At 43.0% G+C, this 22,327-nt stretch overlaps 1 protein-coding gene across 5 annotated transcripts; it reads right to left on the bottom strand.

Moving 5' to 3' along the window:
- Positions 1 to 13,005: 13,005 nt before the first annotated feature.
- LOC124481602 (retinoblastoma-like protein 2) lies at positions 13,006 to 21,657 on the bottom strand. 5 transcript variants are annotated; one of them, XM_047041698.1, is made up of 17 exons: positions 21,239 to 21,653; positions 21,082 to 21,138; positions 18,922 to 19,272; positions 18,604 to 18,741; positions 18,283 to 18,392; positions 17,422 to 17,525; positions 17,112 to 17,249; positions 16,594 to 16,758; positions 16,314 to 16,404; positions 15,996 to 16,193; positions 15,631 to 15,815; positions 15,342 to 15,518; positions 15,090 to 15,158; positions 14,928 to 15,003; positions 14,630 to 14,775; positions 14,221 to 14,388; positions 13,006 to 13,908 (listed from the first exon to the last, which is right to left on the bottom strand). In XM_047041698.1, exons 4-17 carry the CDS (start codon positions 18,675 to 18,677, stop codon positions 13,684 to 13,686), a joined length of 1,926 nt encoding a protein of 641 aa, XP_046897654.1. In that variant the 5' UTR covers positions 18,678 to 18,741; positions 18,922 to 19,272; positions 21,082 to 21,138; positions 21,239 to 21,653; the 3' UTR covers positions 13,006 to 13,683. The 5 variants fall into 5 exon arrangements, with proteins under 5 accessions (XP_046897654.1, XP_046897653.1, XP_046897652.1 ...); XM_047041697.1 differs by having other exon boundaries at positions 18,939 to 19,272; XM_047041696.1 differs by having other exon boundaries at positions 19,206 to 19,272.
- Between the last annotated feature and the right edge of the window lie 670 nt (positions 21,658 to 22,327).

Genomic DNA, 22,327 nt, shown 5'->3' with positions numbered 1-22,327 from the left:
CCTGGGTTTGGGCTTATCTCACATTTCTCTGTCAATGAGTTCCACAGAGGATGAATCTGTTATCCGATTAGCAAATAAAGCTTCACACTTTGCTAGGGGTGTGTTTAGTAAGAATACCCCTTTACTCCCTCACTTTACTCGTTGTTGACCAACATCTGGAAAAATGTGCATGCACTGCAGCATGCTATTATATCCTTTTTCAATCCCTAAAAGATTCAGGAAATAAGACAGCTGATCATCTGAGTAGTTCAAGGGATTAAGCCTGTTCTTCTTACAATGTACATTGTCTGAGCCTTGACTACTGCTGTACACCCATGAGAAGATGTGTAGTGAACACAAATCAAAAAGATTATTGAATGTGTTTTGGGATGAATATAATATTTACAGTACTATAAAATGTAGGGTACTTTTTTGTATGTCTCTCTTTCCTCACCACACTTTAACGAGCAAGGCTGCAGTGGTGTCAGAAAAAGACACACCACATACTTGTTGTTCATTGGGTTGCCACAGCAATATTTCTATTCATTCAGTCAGACATACAAATAGATGAAGTACAACAACATGACATTTTCTGTACTTCAATTACTTTGCAGGGCAGGGCCACGTGGGTTAAAAGCCAACAAACCATAACTTTCCCTGACATTCTGCTCCCCCCACAGTGACCGTTGATGGATTCTTCCTGACAAAGCGTTCATTATCACAGAGAACAGAGAGTGCACCAAAAAAAACTCTTCTCTTTTCTTCTCTCCCTCTCCTTCTCTTCTCTGCCTCTTTGTCCAAATCCAGAGGAACTCGGCTATAGCATGGAATGAGTATCAAACAACCATCAGGGGAAACTGTTCTGACGCTACAGGATATTCCCCAGCAATCAGAAAATACTGTATGTCTCTTATTTCTGTGCAGCTATCTTGGAGCATAGGCAGAATCAAATGAATACGCATCAAATAAAACAACTGCTCCACGTCAGAAAGGATTTCACCCCTTTACAATAGGGAGAAGGTTGCTATGGAAATTAACTATAATCCTGTGCTATTGCAGATTAGACAGCCTTTTTATCATTAAGATGGGAGTCAAACACACACACACACACGGTGCATACACACACACACACACACACAGTGCATACAGACACACACAATGTTCTATGCCAGGAAAAGTTGTACCCTGTCAAAAGATCACACCCTTTTAAAAGCTAGTACAAAAATCTAAATGTCTTTACTGTATCTTTATTAAAATATTAATTTATCTAGGAAAATAGTGCTTATGGGAAAGTATCTTGGCACCCATACCTTTGTAGAAATAATCTAATAATTCTTGAAGAATAGAGATGCCATAAATTGGGCGATTTATATATTTAATTGAAAATGAAATTGTGTAGACAAATACAAATACAGACCAGGTTGTTTTCATTAACTTTAATCACCAAGAGCACCACAGAATTGATTTTTTTTCTTCTGATATCTCTGATAGAGCCAGAGTAGAAGTCAGGATTTATTAATTTATTGCAGAGAGAGAAACGTATCCATCCGCTGTGGACAGCTAATGAATAACAAAGTAACCCTGTGGCAGTAACAAGCCCATAAAGTAGAGCTAGGTTTTACAGGTGAGGGAGACAATGGAGAAAAATACCCCAGTTACCTTGCAAAAAGTCACTAGTTTTCTGCTGATATGGGAGCGAGACTGTGTAAAAGTGTGCTTTATGACCGTGAGGAAACATCAAACAGCACTTGCATTAGTAACACAGCAACTGAGATTAGCATAGTTGACATGTGTATGTATCTATGTAGATAGAATTGACATGTAATAAGATACAAGAGCTACACCACCAAGGCCAACGTACCAGATGGATTTCAGATTACCAGAAATCGAAGCTAAGCAGTACAAACTAGGAGTAGAGAGGACAAATTTGGCCCCTTTTAAATAGAGCTTGATGAAAACCAGATCGGGGGGGGGGGGGGGGGGGGGCAGTGAACCAGCACCTCTCATTTTAAGGAAAGCAGAGCGATCATGGCAAACTAACTCACTGCCCTCAATTACAGGGAGCCGCAGAGCAGCCAAAACACTGGCCTCATCATGTCAGCGTTCAATTTCTCCCAGTCCACCGAGACTGCAATCACCAGCCCACAACACAGATATAAACACATTAGCTTTAATTAGATCGTGGCCAGCGCTTTGACTCAATCAAATCTAATACATATTATGTTGGATTTAATCCAGTTGGTTGCTATGGCATTGCTGCGGTGTCCTTTCCAGTTGCTTAGGGGATAAGAGAATGTGCTGCTTCTGCTGCAGAGCTGGTGATTCACTTTACAGTAAATGTTTTATATGGGGTGTGTGTGTTGGTGTGTGGGTGTGGGTGTGTGCGTGCGTGTGTGTGTACAGCACATAAATGTGCTACAGTGTGCATGTGTGTCCTGCACCACGTGTGTCAAAATAACCATATGTTCCTCTCCAAGCTACAGTAGCATGAGCTGGAACACACGCTGCACTTCTGTGTCCTTCTGATCTGATCCAGGGGGACAACGCTGGGCTGGGACCGGGGGCCTCGGGCAGAGAGGCTGTGGGGCTGAGGGGCTGAGGGGTGGGGTAGAGGATAGCAGATTTAGACGTTGGTGGGGGGTACTGATGAGGCTGGAGGGGCTGTCACTGGTCTGTCCATCTCCCTGCCCACATAGGCGGTCTCTAACACTGATCAGACTCTGGACCTCAGACACACACACACATTGAGAGGGGATTTTCAGGGGTCAGGGAGGTGGACACAAAGCAGGTTAGAGCGATTAGAGTGGAGTGGACAGTAGATCTGCTGCTGAAAACTCATTGTACAGGCAGCCCCCTCTGTGTATGTGCCTGTGGCCTGTGAGTCGGCTAGTGTTAACACCATATGACACTATTGTAGCCTGGTAGCTACAGCATGGCTGACACTGACCAGCGGCTCTCTGTCTCCTGTTAGAACATCAGCACCCTAAAGACATTGGGACTGGATTCTGTCAGAGACCCTGCCCGGACAGGGCCAAACCTTGAACATTCACATCCCCATCAAGCCCTGGCATTGGAACGGTATAGAATTTTGTTGAGGCAAGCGAGAATACGACGATGAACTGAGGGGTTGCAAATAGTCGGACTGTCTTGGAGAGGCCGAATGATCAACTACCTATCTGCAGAATGCTGGCAGTTGTCTCACATCTCTGGCCCCCCCCACTCCCCGAGTGCCTCTGTGCAGTCACCTGGGCATGTGTTAGCGACCTTATGGCCTTTCTCACTCTGCACGGAGACCTCAAATGCCACCGTGGCTGTCTCAGCAACTCGCCAGCCAACCGACGCAGCGGATGACGTTAAGAGGCCCATTGCAGTAATGTGTAAACATCACTGTGTGAGCTTTTTGGCTTGGCCACAGCCTTTCCCTCTCATTCTCTCCCGCCCTCCCTCGCTCGCTCTTAGACCAGGACCCAAAGCTGTGTGCAGTTAGACGTCTCTAATCCCGTAATTACTGGCCCATCAGCGCCTAGTAAAACCATAATTGGAACCAGCTGTCTGTTTGTTTCGCCTTTTCCTCTCCCTATGTGCAGCATGACCAATCTGACATTTACTAACACATCTCTGGACCTCCAAAAGAGGGGGTTTAGAAGGTGGGGAGAGGGGTTAGTGGAGAGGAATAAAAGTCCAATCCAAATTCTATTTGGCCAGTTCTGTGTACAGTCCTGTGATCCAAGGAGGGGACACCTCAAGTACGGCAGCTCTTGGTCAAATCTGCATTGATTCCAAAGGTTACAGTAAGGGGCCAGCTATTTGGACTCGGAAATGCCACGGAATGAGCAAAAAATGCAACAGATAGACAGACTTCATTTTTATTCTGCTTTCTAGTGAAGGTCATTGTTTGCTATCCTCCATGTGTCTACGTTACATTTCACAGTCTATTGCTTCATCCCCATCTAATGACTTGCAGGCTTTTCCATCTGATTTGCAAGAAATGAGAGCAGACATGACAGACCAAATGACTTCAATTCTGCTCGGCAGTAAGAAATACATTACACTCCGCTCAAAGCACATAAGATAAATAACAAATGGAAAAACAGACACAAAACTATCAAGAAATACAATCAAAAAGCAATAAACCCTGGCAACACAATCTGACTACAGAGAAATGACATGATTAAAGTTGTTTACGGAACTGGAATAGAAATTATTTATCTGAATAGTATTTTTTTTCTAATATTGCTTCTTATGTGGTTCCAGGGACAGGCTGTAATACCATCTGTGGTTGATCGAAAAAGTGATCTTACAAATTCTTGAACAATGAAATTGGAACAGTGAAATGTGAATTACAATTTATGACCAACAGTACGGCATACAAATCATTCCCCATCTACTCAAATAAATACAAATCTGTCTAATTCATGCAATGTGTGCAAATTACTTTACAAGAAACTATAGAAATGAACACTTGAGACCCAACATAAACCTAAAAAAATAAAAGGCAGATTTTTCCAACCCTTGTTTTGTTTGATAATCTACCTTCTCCAGTATTGCCTCGAGGCTCTTATTTCAAATGCTACCAATGCTGTGGTAACAGAGTATAATTTAATGGGTTTCAGACTGCCAATCCCCAGGAGCCCACATGAGACAGAGAGGAGGCAGGTATCTTAATGGCTGCTTGGCTCTCTTCCTTGACTCTGCTGCAGCGTTGATAGAAATGATGTTTTTTATATGTATCTCTCTGAGTGGCGGCAGATGTTCAGCATTCTCCGGCAGCGCTCCGTTCCAGTGGGAAATCAGGGAAAACTATACACTATAAAATTAAACCACTGACACTTCAGCAACCCTGAAAGCAAATGGGCCTGCAGCATCCCAGCAAGCTGGAGAGAATCCATCATTTCTCATTTTAGAGCTTCCATCTATACTAACTTTCATTAACACAGGCAGGACTGACAGTGGACTTTTCTAAATGGATAAACAGGGCTGCTTTTCAACGGGGCGCCCATAGTTTATGATATCACAAAGAACCACTGTGTAGGATTAAAAGATACCACATGGGAAGAGTTTGGCGGTGTGTCATACCCTGTACGCACGCAAACTACGACTATTTACATCAGATGGTGTCACAGTTGGTTTGCCTCTCAGCCCAAAAGCAATTGAGTTTAACTTCAATATGTTCTAGTTCAAATCTGATCTCTTTACGCCTGGACCAGTTGAACTGATATGAGCTTGGTGAACATGGTGCATATACAGAATGTACAGCACATGTATGTGTGTGAGTGTGTGTATGGATGTACTGTATTTACTGCGTATATACGGTGTACTCTATGCGGTATCTCGACGTACTTTATTCTTCTGATACTTGCATTAGTATGTTCTACTGGCATACTAACTGCTTGTCTTCCTGCCATACTAGCAGAACGGCACCTATCTGAACCTCCAGGAAGGAAGTAAATATTGCTGCTCAAAAGGGTGACAGGCTACTGCATGGTCACAGTACTCACATAGGTAGACCAGTGGAACAAATACTTTTTAATTACCCTTTTAATTACCCTTTGAGCTCAATGAATTAGCATTTTAATGATGGTTGTGTAATTATGGTGGCTGTTGGAGCTGTAGGCAGCCACTCATGGCTTTCAGACCAGGGACAATTACACTGGAACATCTCCCTGGCACACACATGTACACACACATGTACACACACATGTACACACACATGTACACACACACACATGTACACACACATGTACACACACATGTACACACACATGTACACACACATGTACACACACACACATGCACAAAATACACAGTGCCCCATTTTCATGAACATACTCTAATCAAGCAGATGTAGTGTTTATGAGTGTGTATCTAAAGCCATATCTGTTGATGTTCAAGAAACCAAAGCCATAAGCGATGAGCACACAAACCGTTGTAGTGCACCATAGCCCACAGAGGGCGATTTTAAGGCCACTGCAATCACAGCACTTTACAACAAGCTCTCCTCAAGGCACCATAGCCGCAGTGTGAAGTAAAGGATGAGGGTAGTTTGGCTAAAGGCCTTCTAGCTAATTAAAACACTAACGTAGTTTCCAAATGACTATTAGGAATCATTTTGCAGCTCCATGCAAAACAGGCCAGGATGGATCTCAGCATGGACTTAGAAAAGAAGAAAGCAATCACCATGAAATATGCATGGAGTCCAGTTCTGTGTACCAATCATTTCTGAGAGGCAACATAAATCCTTAGCCTTTAAATCGAATTCAACCCTACATCAAAGATGTTCTTGAAATACAATTTCTTCTAATTCAAACATCAAATGGGAAAACAAATCTGGAAATACATAATGTAACCCTTATGGCCAATTATACAGCATTCGAGTTAGAACACATCCAAGGCATAAAGTATCCTTTTCTTCCACATCACACAGTCTATGTCTATTCTGGGTAAATGGAAAATTTGGCCCAAGCTGCTATTCAGTAGCACGTAACTTTTAATGGACTTGAATTGAGCCCATGTCTCTGTCTCTGACTCCTGATGTTGTGTGAGATGAGGGCCAGGCGACAAGTTGTGGTATACATGATGGGGCATTACTAGCATAATCCTCTGCACTGGTCAAACATCTTTTTGAGGAATGAAATCACTCACAACTGACATATTTGTCCATTGGGAAGAAACATACTGTGGGTCCTGTAAGACTAAACTCACAAAAGAAATATGACATGTCTCACTGAAAATGTAGTGAGGGGGCAAATTCACATTTGTATCCAGAGCCCCCATTCACATTAGTGTTTAGGCATAGATACTGTATATTCTATATGGGGAGGTCTCAAAGGAAAGAACAGTGGTTGCTCTGTGTCTCAGTAGTGACAAAAGCCTCTCAGTCTATTTGGGCTACAGCACCTCTAATTATCTTCACCGAGATGAGGTCAGATACTGCAGGTCGCTCAATCATGACAGACACCGGCCTTGTTATCTGAAATCTGCAGACAAACAAACATGCTTTCTCAGAGGTAGCTATCCAATGCCGGTCCATTGATAATCCTATCAACTACGCACAATCAAATAAACAAATAACGATACAATTACTGTAAATAGACCCACACATATGAATATCCTAAGCAGCAATAACCTGGGAGAGGTGTAGCAACCATATTGAAGCATCACTGTTTTTAATGTAGCGTGCAATGCTATGGTGCTGGTGATGACTCACCAAGTAATAACACCGTTTGCTGGCTATTATGCATTTTTATGCATGAGGCAAACATCAATGCCACTAAGAGATGTTTGGACAGTTGTCATGGCTAGACACTCTGGTGTGCACTACAGCAGAAATACATTATTATCATCACACTGGGGATGATTAGTTTGGCAGCGAATGTACTGCTAAATATACATGGAAAATACTCAGAAGAGATATACTGAAAGGATAGGATATCCATGATACTCCTAGTATTCTTTCCTAATCACCAAGTCAAGCCTCATCAAAGAAACATGGATGCAATTTAAATCAAATCAGAACACAACTTCACTGCACATGTGACACAACAACAGCTCTCAGTGATTCATATGAAGGTATTCATACATTCAATACATTATACATTCGGTACTTTCATTTCATGAATGTGTAATGTGTTCACGGGTAACTCTAGGAAGCTGTTAGCTTAGAAAACAGAAGACTATGAGCAATAGTTACAGAGGGGCCCAGATACTTTTAGCTATCCTACACCTGGCATGACCGCTGAACAAGGAGCTCTTGGAACTCACTTACACAAATATATCTGCTATATTGTATTTATTCAAATGAAGAACAGAGGGCAGAATATTACTGTCCATCTATATAGAAGCTTACACCTCGTATCAACTGTACACTCCACCATCAAAAAAAAACACACACCTGCTTTCACATGGACTCCTATTTCTTATCAAATTTGATATTTTGCAGAATCCACTTGTCTGCATTTACAAAAGGGTGAGATGATTCTCTTTAAGGTCACCCTGACACCAGCGCTGAATGAATGACATTTCGACTACATTTTCCTATTTTTCTCCATTTGCTTTGAAAGGACTCTCTCTCTCTCTCGCTCACTCTCTCCCTTCTTCTTCTCTTTCCCTCCCCTCTCACAATACATACTAGAAAAACAAATGGCTGGGATGAATAGTTCCACCTGCCACAGTAGCTTTTGTATTGGACCGCCGGTGGGTTTAGGGTGATTACACTACAGCTGCCAGAGCCCATTCAGTCATGCCGCCCCATTTCTGCTGCCCCCCCACCCACCCTCACCTTGAAGCACCACATCAGGAACAAGAGCTGACTTCTTAGAAACAATACTGTATGAGGTTTGCCTCGTTCACACCCCCCATGATAAGAATGGCAGGTAAAACAAACAGGTAAAATAAAATAGGTCAGTTCATGGTTCCTTGTCTCATTGTCAACTAACTGTAGCACTGTACTATAGAGTGGCTTGTATCACAACAGTGCATGAAGGACTTCTGTGAGTACAGTACAGGGCAGGTGACGCTCTGATACTGCAGGAAGAACAGAAATATTGTCTTAGTGCATAGTGCCTGTTGAAAAATTACATGATTCTTGAAACTTCTCCTTATGTAGGAGGATCACATCGTCCTACCTTACCTTGCTCTACCCTACAGAAGATCTGCTCCTGGGCCATGAGTTTCATTTCTAAATCAATCTGATTAGCGTCTAAGACTTTAGGTTCAGAGATATGCATTATGGGGACTGTAGTTCAAGGAGGCATGTCTCAATGCTCCATTAGCCAAAGCTGACGGACTTCTGAGAAACTTCAAATGTTTTCAGCAAATCAACTTCTGTAAGTTCCCATTGTGCATTGTGTATTGAAGAGTTTGGCGTCTAATGGAGTACATCAAAGCCAATCAATCACCTCTTTAAGTGTTTCCAATGGCAGTTACTCTGTTTGTCCTCCTCACGGCCCTCGTTTTTTACCCCCACTTCCTGAGGAGGGAAAGAAGGAGATGAAAGCAAATACATGCCATTCAAAAAGGTGAACAAGACAAGTAATTATCAAGACAGATGGAGGTGTTTTGAGGCTAAGGAAAGAGTGTGATATTGACACTGAGATCATTTCCATTAGAATCTGCTGACAGTTGTTTACCTTTTCACAAGTAACATGCCATGAGAAGAAGTCACAATCCACTATGCAGACCAAACAGTGTTTGTTTTCTAAAAATTTGCCGTTCCTGAAGAATCATTTATTTGGATGTATATTTCATTCTTCACAGTATGTGGTGGCTTCGGATTGACTATGGAGGGATAAAATGTGGTGTCTGACTTCTCTTCAATTGAAAACTGACCTCTCAGGCACGCTCTGTAGTTCATCGCAATCGCTATTGTGTTCCGAGGGTTACATCAAAAGAGCATTTTTTCTCTATTCGCGCTCAATCAAAATGACTACGAACAGGCACTGCAAAGGCCACGGTGACACTTCAATCCAGATGGCTTTGACAGGCAATTATGAATATCTGGTGGTTTTATATTGGAATAAATAAACCCCCATAGGCTAAACAGATACTGTGGTGTATCGAACGTAGTGGTGTGGATGTGATCAGTGTCGCTGGTGGTTCTTGGGAGATCAGTGACACTCTTCAAGGCCAGTGTAAGATTAAAGACTCTCTCTGTCACACACGTCTGATCATAAATTCATAAAGGAGGCCCTGTAAAGAACACATCTTTGAAGAGCAGCTTGCTGAAAATAATAAGAATACTTATTTGTGACAGACCTTTATACATAGCAAATGGCATAGAACTAGCACGGAGATTGCAGTGCAGTAAAACTGTCCTTTATTGTCATCCTTATTTGTAATGTAAACCCAATATGACCTTAATTCTCTTATACTTGTTGTGAAATAGTCCACTTGTATTTTCGTAGTCAACCTACATCAAATTAAGTCAATCTACATTAAATCTAAAAGTGAATACATAGAAACATGTTTTATGTGATACACAGCAAAAGAAAGTTCGATAGGCCTAACACTACAGACATTGTGCATTTCATGAGGGCGCAAGAGGCATTTATTATGAAACGCATCAAGCTAGTTTTCAGAGGGCTTCATATTTCACCGATACAATATGCACAGTGGAACATTAAGCTCAGGACATAAATGAATTATGATTTTTTTTGCTCGCCCAGGTTGTGTTCTAGTGGGTGTGGCCTTGGGTCCTTTAATAGCCAAGCCCAAAGCCTGACCAAGCCATGTCAGAGTAGAGAATTTAATAGCTTATTCCACACAATAGGTGTCCTTCAAATACTACATATCCATACTTACATTTTCAATGTCTTTTTTGCATACAGTTTTGTGTCCTCTGCTTTTAAATGTAGCCTAGCACTTGAGCAGTTGTTCACTGGTGATGAAACATCAACAATATAGCTAGGTCATTGGAGGAGAATATGGTTGATTACACTGGATGACGTTGAAATAATAAGGTTCTGACAGATTCCTCTTACGGTAAACCAATCATCTCTTACAATTATTGAAGACAACGTCACTCACAATGCCTCAAGTTACCCCTCTCCTACCTCTGCCACCATTAGAACATCAATGTCTCATTTCTGCTAAATGGCGGAGGATAGATAATTGGCATATGTGCATGCATATTAATTAACTGATAATGAGATGATAAGAGTACCTCACTCTGCAGGTATAGACCCACTAATCAATTGGCAATGAAATTGGGGCAAAAATGTGCTTCTTTTATCCCGCATCTGAAATTAAAATCCTATTTAGCACAACGCTTTCCAACAAAGTGCTTTTCATTCATCTTCTCAAACACATTATTCAATCACAGTTTCCATTTGTGTAATGGTAATATTTTCATGTAATTTCCCGCTGCCTCTGCGATGGGTATTTGCGATATGGCTTTGTGAAATGGCTATTCCCCTCCAGCTCTATTCACTAACTGGTAATAAACTTGCAACATACATTTCAGATAAATGTCTTCAGCAAATGGAGCCAGCCTCAAGAGATTTCCTTGGTGTTGACGGATCACTTCTGCTCCCTGGTGGCGTGAGAGAGAACTGTGTGGGCAGAGCTGGACTGCCACCTGGTGGTCAACTGTTAACCATTCTACTAAGAAACGATTGTATGGAAGAGAAAAATGTCCTAGCTGGTAATTAAGTCACGCCGCTGTACAACTATGCAGCTCTAGACTATTCTGGAAATAAGAAGGCTTTAAAAAATAATTTCAATTACATGTTGTAGAAATATGAAGCATTAGAAAGAAAACAAATCTTAACTTGGTTGAGAGGACTGTGACTAGAGGGTGGGATAAATACGGAGTGAGCTGGATGAAACAGCAAAGCAGCAAAGCAACGAATCTTCATGACTTTATTGTAACTATGAAATGAGCTTTTATACAGTCTGCTATTACTGAAAATGTGTAGCCTAAAATCATCTAAAAAGTTAATAACAACTGTGTTGTCATTTAAATCCAAATAGTTTTAAACTCCTGAAGTCACGTTATTCTATCTTGGCATTGACCTGGGGTTGGTAAAATATAGAGGAGCTGGAGGTTGGCTGATCCAAACACTGCAGTGTGTGTGTGTGTGTGTGTGTGTGGATAGTACACACTGTGCACTGTGTGTGTGTGTGTGCGCGGCTGGTCCAGATGACACCATGCGAGGACGGTTGATGGACAGTTGTGCAGCATTGCCCTCTCATGCTGACAGGCTCTCCTTCACCCACGGACAGACCAATCTGTAGACACACTGACACAGACACACACAGCCAATATGAGTGTTCACACAGACCATTTGTCATGTCGAAATAGACACTGGTAGACAACACAGTGAAGTTATAGAGGTGATTGGATAAAAGTGAGTCAAGGTAAGAGTCATGAATTGCCTGTTTATGGCCAAGTCATTACAAAACATCCTTGTGCCACTGACGGCAGAATAAAGAATGCATTTTTTGGTGAAGTAGTTCATCTAACTAAATATCATTCTTTTTCTCTCCTCCTCCCTCCTCATGTTATGCTTTGCTGTAATCTTTCAGGTGGGCGCCTCTGATGGCTGCCTAGGTAGGCTCTCCTGCCAAAGTAAATTCCGTGTCTGTGCAAACTTTCATGGCCAATAAACATCAATTCAATTCAATTCATCTGAATTCTCCCCATTTTTCACAAAGCAGTGTTAGGTGTTTAGCCAAAAACCTGTCAGGTCTTACTTTGAGGAAAGTTTGGGAGGGTGTCAAGATGGATATCGTCTTCAGCTTGATTCTTCTTCTTTCTCCTCTTTGTCTTGTTCTTTTGTTCCGTTATCTTCCTCTGAGTCTGACACCTTGTTGGACGTGGCTGACCCTGGTCTTTCCTCTGGCTTTTTGGAAGGGTCGACCACCTCTGCCCCCCTGCTCAAGCTGCACCCCATAGTCCCACCCAGTGGGAAGCAAACTCTATTAAAAAGCTGAGTTCTGCTGAGGCTGTTGAGTTGATGAAAGTCTGAAGGCGTATAAAGTACTTCCACACTGTCCTTAACCTTAAAAGCTCAATTACTGTTGTTGAAACAGCCAACCCCTCTCCCTCCCCAACCCTTCGGTCTCCATGGTAACTGCAGGACTTCCTGTTGAGTTGAGCACGGCTACCTGTGTACTGGTCTCTCAGGTTTTACTTTACAGGCCACTGCTGATTGGCTCCCGGTGGCTTATTATGATGCGTTCGCCAAGCAACATTGGTTGAGAATTAACCTCATGGCGTGCCAGGGCATGGTTACTGAAACACTGCAGGGATTGTTTGTCAATCACTTCATTGTCATAGCAACCTTTTTTCACACTATGGATTTGGATTTTTGGTAGTTAGTCATGTATAGAAATGGGTAGAAGTGCATTTTATGGTATATTTATGATGCTGATAACCAGAATAATATGGTAGACTTTTAGCCTGACAAATTATTACCAACAGTACAACAGTACACCTTTGCATGTGTATGCAAGTCCTTGGGCTTTAAATATAGGCAACACACATTTGTATTTTATATTAATAGAGTTGATACAAATGTACCAATATACTGTATACACCAGCTGACAGAGTTCAAGTGCCAGCATTTTTATTCTACGACTGTAAAATGTTCTATTCGATTGGGTAATACAGAATTCTACAAAAGATCAGGTTTTCCATTAAGAAAAACAGGCACATCATTCAAACGTAAATACAGCAAGATGAAAGTCAAAGTTATAGTAAAAATGTCTTGATTTAGTGCAAATACACTGGAACAGTTCTAAAGCGGAAAACACAATAATTGAAAAAGCACGATTAACACTATAGTGGCTACTATCTTCTCAACCTGCACCGCCACTCAGGAAACAGAACAAAGTGCTCCTAACAATGCCAGTTCATATCTCCCTGAGGGAAGTGGGACCAAAAGTTCACAGTGTCTGTAAGTGCAATTAAAAGCAGAGGAACAGTTGTACGGTTAAAAGACAGAATTGCAGAATCTGATTCATTAGCGTATACTTCAAATTAAGATGATGTTCAGAGACATGCGCAGGCAAAGAATACCCAACCCCTCGTTTGTTCATAATGCTTGAACACCAAAATGTTTTGGAGTGCTGGAAAGTGTATAACGCCGATTTCCTTTTGCTAAAAGTTTGCCTCGAAAGGTTAACGGCATATATTATATTGTATTTATTGTAATGTTTGGGTCCAAATTCCAGTAAGTAGTGCTCACTAGCATGTCCTCTGGTTCAGACATGAGGAATGCTTGGTGGAATGGCATGTTGGCTTTGTGCTCTGCTCCGGGCCTGCTCATCAGCCAGCTCTGCCAGGCGTCTCTGCAAGGCTGAGGGCCCCCCCCGGGGCCTCCTCATTGGGGGCCGTCCATCCTCTTCATCCTCCTCCACCCCAGCCTCTACAGCTCTAGGACGCCTCCTGGTGGCGGTCTTGACCATGTTGTTGATCTCATGCAGACACTGCAGGACAGGGAGAATCATGTGATCAGCAAGCTGCATGGTTCCAGTCACTATAAACTTAATAAGCTCATGTCACAGCGCATGACATCAAAAGCTCATGAGCAGTTTGAGATGGTTGACAATGCTCTGCTGTTATGTGATTTCTTCAACTCAACAACAAGAAGGTACACCATCTTGTGAGAGAGAATGGAACTGAAAAGCGTGCATGTATGCAGTTGGATGACTGAGTATGCGGTTCGATTTGAGAACGTTTTCAGACATGACCCAACAGAACCACATTAGTTGTAATTTGAGATAGTACCAAACTCTCACCCCTGGGGAACTCCTGTTTACAAAGTAGAGTGCCCTGCGGGTGTGGCTGGGTGGGGAGTGGGGGGTGTCAGCGTAGAGGGGTGAGATGTAGAAAGAGCGATGGAGGCGGAGCCTGTGAGGACCTTTCAATGGCAGGGTGGGGAATGGAGAATAGGGAGGGGTTTCAACCTGCACAAAAAACAAAGACAAATCTACGTCCATATATTTCCCTACAGGATGTCATACCCAATGACTGCTCAATTAAGTTAGAATATCTAATGTACTGGTATGCTGCCATATGGTATACTGCCATATGGTATATTGTAACGGTATGCTGCAATACTACAGTAGTACTGTATGTTACTCAAGTCGTATTGTTGATCACTATTTTAATCTCAATTCAGTTGATCTGTATACATTGCAAACTTACCCCTGCTCTGGTCCGTGCTTCTGGAGAGTAGCGCACAGCAAAACTGTACATATGTGTGCTGTAGATGGTGTTGTAGAAGTGGATGAGGGCCCTCCTCTCCCCCTGCTCTGGTTTGGAGGACACCCCAGACCCAGCACAGCTGGATTCTGCAGTGGACAGGAAACAGGCTAAAGTCATTCTGAAGCCTGTCTGCTGTAGGACATGGTGACTCAAACATCACAGCACTCCTCTTACTGCAGTGTGCATGTATGTGTCTGTATCTGTGTGTGGGGGTGGGGGGGATAATAAGGTGTCTTACTGGAATCATCTCTGGCTTTGTTGGAATACTTTTGTGTCCCAGTGCTTGTGCCTTTAGTCATAACACCTTTGGGTGTCTGCGAGAAAAGGACAACTTAGTCTTGGACATGGACTCGTTCACCAGACCAGAGAGCAAATACTTTAAATTAATCTCAATTCTTACATTCTTGCTGGCATGTGGCACATTGAAGATGTTCATGATATGCTTGAAGGAAATGTCTTCTTTGGAGACCTGCGCAATGATCAATGCAAACTATGTTAGCTTTCTTCAGCAATGTAGTCTACTGTAAAAATGTTACCCTACAGTTCAATCTCAGCCTTGTAACACAGCATGTGTTTGTGTCGATCACCAAAGCATAAGCTAAGATAAACCAGGCTAGTGGCCAAGAGTCAGGAACCAACCACAGGACTGTACCTTGGCCATGATAAAGATGGCGCACATGAGGAAAACGTTCAGGTGGCGATCTTTCATTAGCTCAGAGTAGTGGACCAGAGAATGCTCTAAACACGTCCAGATCTTCAGTCGCAGCTCGTCTGAGATATTCAGCTTTGGACAAACGTTCTGCAAGCGCCTGCTGGTCAGGAGGTAGACCTGAGATAGACAGTAGATCGTGGAACATGTCTGGTTACGTAAGGAACACATTATAGAAATACAGACTGAAAAGAACAGAAGATACATTTGGTTTTCTAAAGAACTTCTGTACCTTTCGGAGGAACAGAGACAGCGAGCCCACTCCATGACGTTTGGTTGTGTTTGGGACTAAAGCTGGGACTGGGGCTGGGGCTGGGGCCGAGTCAAGGCCCTGGGCCTGGGCCGACTGCATGGTACTACTGGGCACTTGCTGTGTGGTAGTGGGCTGTCCCATTAAAAATAGCCCCCCTAGATGCACTGATAGAAAAAGGACACCAGGAAAGGAATCAAAGATAATCTTTTTTCAATTCAAATAATCAATTGTTGCTGTACCCTGTTTGAAAGAACAAAGCTGTACAAACTGTATAGTATGCATTGTCTACGGTATTTACTTAAACATGATACGCAGCTTTAGCACAGAGGGTGTGGACTTAGTACCTTGGACAGGTATGGTGATACTTTGTCCATTGTTCGTAGTGACGGTGGCTGCTGCCATAGTGACCACTATCTGGCCCGTAACCATGACAGAGGACGACTGTGGCTCTATAACCGATGTGGCGAGGTCTGAGGTCATTATTGAACCAGCAGGGGGGGAGCTGTACATATCACAGAGACCAGTAGAAGATTGAGGGATCCCTTGGAAAGACAAAGAAGCCAAAGTCAACATCACTCGCTCCCCTCTCAACCACAATGTATTTAATATTTCATGACAACATTCTTTTGTTCATTGACGAGATTCAATGTGACCGTATCTACCTGGGTCTCCATGGGTTACAATGTCACCTGTGGTCCTTTGGGGGACATTAGGGGCGTTTGTGTTATCGCCCAGGTGTTGTGAGGGCGTCACCTGCAACAAACACAGATCCAGGTCATTTCAAGGTTGAGGACCTTGCACAAGTGCATACACACTGTATTTTATCATGGTCCACCTTAGTTGGTTTGTTATACAGCTAAGGCTTCTGTAGACAGCAAATGGGCAAGAAATAAAAAATGACGGTTTCATAGGGTTAGGTATTGGTGTAGTGCAGCGTCACACCTCCAGGCAGGTGGGCAGGTCGCCCTGGACAGCTCTGATGCTGTCCCACAGAGGGGACTGTCTGCTCCAGGCCAGTTCCTCCAACACCTGCTCCTCCACCCACTTCAGGTGCCTGGGCACAGCTGGTGGCCACGCCTCCTCGGAGCGCAGCATCAGCTCTATGACCTACAGGTACCAAAACAGGTACATTCAAGTTCAATATAAGAATATTCATAGTTAAATATATTTGGCAAATATACCAATATGAGTCCAACGTGACTCCAATGTGAGTTTATTTTACGTAAAGCTCCAAAAACGACTTAGCACTCAAATGAATGCTAATACATTTCTCGCGCACAATGGCATTACTTGTTGAAGTCCCTATCTACACTCACATCTAACGATACTAGGACATGTTTACAACGTCTGGCTACCGTGACAAATATAATCACATTCTGTGGGAAAGATTGGACAGCAATGGCACTAGTATACACTACAGCAGCACACACACACGTTTCAGGTGTACTCTAGTAGGCCACCTTGTAAAAGTCGTAGGGTGCAATCTCGAAGATCTTGATGACCAGACAGAAGCTACCCCTGAAATAATGGGAGAACAGAACCATCTCCACACAGCAGGCTACTAGGGAACGCTGGAACACGTCATGCCCCAGAATGCCCTGAAAAAGAAACAGAAATGTGTCATCAACAGCTAAACCATATATTTCACTTCATCACATGGTCCAACATTGCCCCCCAGTGGATATTAGTTGATATTCTGTCAGTGGATAATGTCAAGTCAATGGGTGTTCTGAAGATGCAGTTGTGTACAGCAGAGGGCAGCAGACTCACAGACAGATCCTTGTCAACCAGCCTCTTTCTCTCTTCAGTAATGATGGCCTCCAACATACTGTAGTAGAGAGCCTCTGCCTCCCGGCAGTACTGGACTGCAGTCTCTACAAACAGAAAACAAAATGCAGCAGTCTCTTCATCGACCACACAAGTGAAGCTCAATCAGCCTTCTCACCACCATCCAGAATGTTCTTAACACATCACCAGATGGCCTCACGAAGAGAGCAACAAAATATCTGCTCTGCTTCTACAGGGCCTTCATATCTCTTCCTCTGAGCTTCAAATGTCTTTCCTCGACGAACTGACCCCAGTCACAAGTTCTCTCTCACGTTCTTTAGCGGGACTGTCAAACAAAGGAACAGACCTTTCCCTTCTTCATTAAGTTATGCAGCACAGTTCAGGGACTTAGGTTTGATATCAGCTTAGTCAGGGACATCAATAGTAAATGCATGCGCGCTGCCAATTTTTTCTCAATTATTTGCATGCAAAAAAAAACTTAATGTAATACAATATGTCAGACTCATGTTGTTGTTATATGTTTGTGTCAAAAAATGATGCCTGTATTTTTTCCACTGGGATAAATTTTTCACACTGGGAGGGCACACAGAGGGCACTGCATCACATTCTTTCCACAGGTAGGGCACCATAGAAGGGACTTTGTCATGTTTCCTTGCACACTGGGTCACCATACAGGACCCTTTATCATGTTTAATCTACCATGAGGGCATCCAAAAGGGCACTTTTGCCATCGTGGGGGCACCAGGGGGGAGACCGACTCTCCTGCCCACGAGTCCACCACTGCACACACGACACGTCATAATATCATTGCTCAGATGTCATGCAGCACGTGAGAGCACCCACCTGTGGCCAGGCCGCTCTTCTCAGGAGGTTCCTCAAAGTGCTGGATAAAGATGTCCGCCATGTTCCTCAGTCTGGAGGCTACCGTCTCAGATGGATCTTTGGCACAGGTTCTGAGGGAACGAGTCAGAGAGGAACCATGAGAAGGAATCTCTTATGATCCTACAAACCTGACCCCTTTTCCACCTATCCATCGATTATCAAGAAAGACTGATAAGACCCCCCCCCCCATACACACACACATACACACTCACCCACACACACGTGATCCACACACCACTCACCCGCAGGCACACACACATATCCATAGCCCGTGCTGCTAACCTGAATATGTTGGTCAGGCTGACACTGGGGCCAAATCTCCTCGGCCCCAGCATGCCTTGCGGATGTGTTGCCATGGCGACCGGCCGACCACCACCAACACTTGTGCAGCTGTCTCTCTGGTTGAGTTAACAAGTGTACCTAGACATAAATACATAACGTGACATGAAAACATTTTTTTTTACAAGACACTCAAATGGCACAAGTTGGTACAACACCTAATTGGCCTCTTTATCCAGAACTCTCAGTTTAAGGGTAAAGAAGCCCAGGAGAATTTAGCACGAGTGAACAGAAAGTGACACCATATGTATACTTCCATACCAAAAGGGTTTTCTCACCCAAGTACCAGTAATGTGTGGTCAGGAAGCTTCATTCATCCAGATCCCTGGGAGCAACAAGTTGTCTGAACGGGAACTTATTTGCCATGTGCCTGTGTGCTACAGCTCACTGAGTTGCTAAATATAGCGTCTCTCTTGCCATTTGTCTGTCTGTCTCTCTCTCTTTACTTGAGTGTTTCTATCTCTCTCCCTCTCTCCAACATTATGCCATAGCCTTGGCCGGCCCCTGGAAAAGATTTTGCAGCAGCCACATATAGTTGTAATTACATCATGGCTGGCTCAGTAGTAAGCTGTATCTCCCACCAGGAAGGAAGTAGGTTCCGCCCCATCCTGTCTGAGATAGACAACGACGTTCATGTTTAGAGTACGGAAGTCCCAACATGTGGAGCATGCAAATACACAAACAAAGTATGCACAACTCATTATTTATATACATATATCATTTGAATAATATAGATTGCAATATATTTTTGTTATTGCAACAGTGTGGATGACCACACATTGGAAGGGTTTGTTAAAACTTGCCAGCTGCCCACTAATATTTCTGCCCCCAACCTGAACACTAAGCAGCACAGCTGTTTTGGCTGGCTCAATCAGCACATGCGACAAAAAACAACTTTTTTATCCTGGCAGTAATACTTTCAGTACAGGGTACACGTGCATTCGCCTATAAACACAGTCTACATATTTTCCATTCTGCTTGATAGTAGTAAAATGAGTAGCCTTACACTTGCTATACCTTTCGGTTTAATTTAGTGTCTCATGATTGGATTTTTCATTCACAAATCATATTATAGTCTGTCTACAGCAGGGGTCGGCAAGTAACTTGGGCCACGGGCCAGTATTTTTCCTCGCCACTAGACGGCGGGCCAGAGTCTGGGTTACTGCCTATTTAGACGCTGCGATAGGTGCCCTTGCGATACGTGCACTCGCAACAACTAGGCCTATATGGAGAATGGGTAGGTCTACTACAAATAGCTAACGATAATAAACCATGTGCATGAGCCCATTGGTGGTCTGTTAACGAACTGTATCAACATGGTCGTCACTGTCATCCCAACGTGGTGGGTCGTCATCGTTGGTGCACATAAATACTGTCATCAAGTGAGAATAGGATTACTAGGACCTAGTCAAGGTTTTAATGTGAGGTGAAATCGGAACTTCACATTAATGCGAGCAAAAATTTAATTTTTTACCTGGCTTTTTCAGTTCCTCCTGGGATCTTATCCCTTCCATTTTATTTTTTTCGCTTCAGCTTAATCTAGCTAACTCCCTCCACAACAATAAATTATGGTTTGTGTTTGAGAAACATGCGCGACAACTGAACTGCACTTTTTAATGCACGGTCTGATCATGCGCTTAATTAGATTAAAACATAATGTAGCCTATTAGCTTACTTTTCAGTCACACAGTAACTTAACAAACTTAAGGCATATCCTGTTATTCGGTGTGTGAAAAAAACAAAGAGAAAGCAGGCGATCTTCTGGCCCAATTTATAAGCGGGCAAAGCGGCCCACCGTGAATTCTCCCTATTCTCCCGATGGCCATTCCGGGCCTGAAACTATAAATTAATAAGCAATGTCGTGGGGGGTGCTATCGGGGTGCTTTGGTCTTTCTTGGGGGTGCTGAAGCACCTGCTAGCCCCTTCCTAGCGCTGCCATAGAGAGCGCTGCCCATGATTACTAACCATAACTGTGCTTTCACCTCAGGCGATCTGTCAGCCGTGAGGTGTAGCGATCATATGGTAGCGATGACATGGCGAAAAAATACTTCAGGAAAGTCAATAAGTGTATTCGACTTCATGCAGCGACGGCAGCGCCGACAGCCGGCTGCCTTGAAGCTGAGAATGCCATTGGTTACTTCAAGTCAACCGGGCTGCAGGCGACGCCGGCGCTGCATGAAGTCGACAACATCTAATGACACCATACCCAGTTTCCGGTTTCAAAATAAAAGTCGACGGGGAAAAAAACGTTATAAAAAATATATCATTGGAAATATTTTGACGGGCCAAATAAAATCGCTGGCGGGCCACAATTGGCCCGCGGGCCGCCTGTTGCCGACCCCTGGTCTACAGCAAAAGAAACAGACAAACATCATCTCATATTTAATCTATATTCACAAGATCTAATCCCACATAACAGACCTCAAGAGGGCAGGTTCAACATCCTGTATCCTTGTTATCCTACACCGATCACAGAGTCTGTAAAAGAGACGACACAGGACAAGAGAGATGGACATAGACAAAGTGACAGAGGAAGAAAAAGTACTATAATGAATGAGCAATTAAGGAAGTTACTTACAAGTACCAGTTTTGAGTGTTGCAGTGTGGTAGGTTAAAGCTTCAGGATCAAGATTTGATAAGTCCTGACTTGAAACGCTGCTACTCCTCCCCCTTCTCTCTCTCCCTTGCACTGTCTCCCTACCCCCCTGTCTTCTTTTCTTCGGACTTTGTCAGATGCCACAGGACTACAGGTGGGCGTGGTATTATGCGCGTCATATTTTTCTAATAAGAAATATTGCCGGCAAACATTGTCAATTTGTTCACATTGCACACTATTGCTACGCACCTAGAAGCGACTGTGACTGCACGACAAACACGCCAGCTGGTGTTAGGTGCTACTTGATTTTCAGCGAAAGAAAGGCGTTTTAGTTTGAGGAACTGGTAGCGTAGGAGGTAGAAAAAACCCACTTGCCTCACAGGCATGCCCCAACTTGTCATCGGCAACTTGTTGCTATGATAAGGGAGGCCATGTAAGGCTGAGGCACTGGCGGGATAGAAGGCATGCAGTAGCGCCACCACAAGGTAATGTGATGACACTGCATTGTTTACAGGTTGATCGAAAAAATAAAGTAGGCCTACTAAATTTTAATATTTTAATAACAGTTTTCACTATGAGGTCAATTCTACCACAAATCATATTTATGGTGTAGATCTTACAATTTAAAATTATTCTTGATATTTCCAAGGAAATTGAAGGTAATTGCTACATAGAGATGGAATGGACAAAGACAGTCTTAATGGATAGTCAGAATATGTTTAATAAAAATAATTAAACCTCAATTTCCTCTATAGAACTTCATAGAAAGTAATCAAATAAATTACAAATTACTTCTTAAGACACCTTTCCTCCACTACATAAAGCATTATTTGTCTACAGACCACAACTTGCAAATATTGCAACAAAATAACAAGAAATTGACTTTAAGATGACGTTTAGGATATTATCAAGCTTAAAACAAAAAAAGACAAAGGCAGTAATCTAGTCTTGTCAATCCAGCAACTAATTTACTTTCATGTAGTAGTGTATGGTGTCTTATTCTGTGTTTGCATATTGGTGGTAATATCCTTGTGGCTGAGTCCAGCACTTTCAATGTATGTGGCATTGGGA

Source organism: Hypomesus transpacificus, chromosome 19 (genome assembly GCF_021917145.1).
Source record: "Hypomesus transpacificus isolate Combined female chromosome 19, fHypTra1, whole genome shotgun sequence".
Lineage (NCBI taxonomy): Eukaryota > Metazoa > Chordata > Actinopteri > Osmeriformes > Osmeridae > Hypomesus > Hypomesus transpacificus.
This window is presented reverse-complemented; position numbering and strand designations above follow the sequence as displayed.

Excerpts from the sequence above, each read along its gene's own strand:
- LOC124481602 (XM_047041698.1), bottom strand. The coding sequence starts at position 18,677 with ATGGCAACACATCCGCAAGGCATGCTGGGGCCGAGGAGATTTGGCCCC. Across the intron at positions 15,816-15,995 it reads TATCACCATACCTGTCCAAG|TGCATCTAGGGGGGCTATTT; the intron begins GTACTAAGTCCA and ends TTTTTCTATCAG. Across the intron at positions 14,389-14,629 it reads AAGCACGGACCAGAGCAGGG|GTTGAAACCCCTCCCTATTC; the intron begins GTAAGTTTGCAA and ends TTTTTTGTGCAG.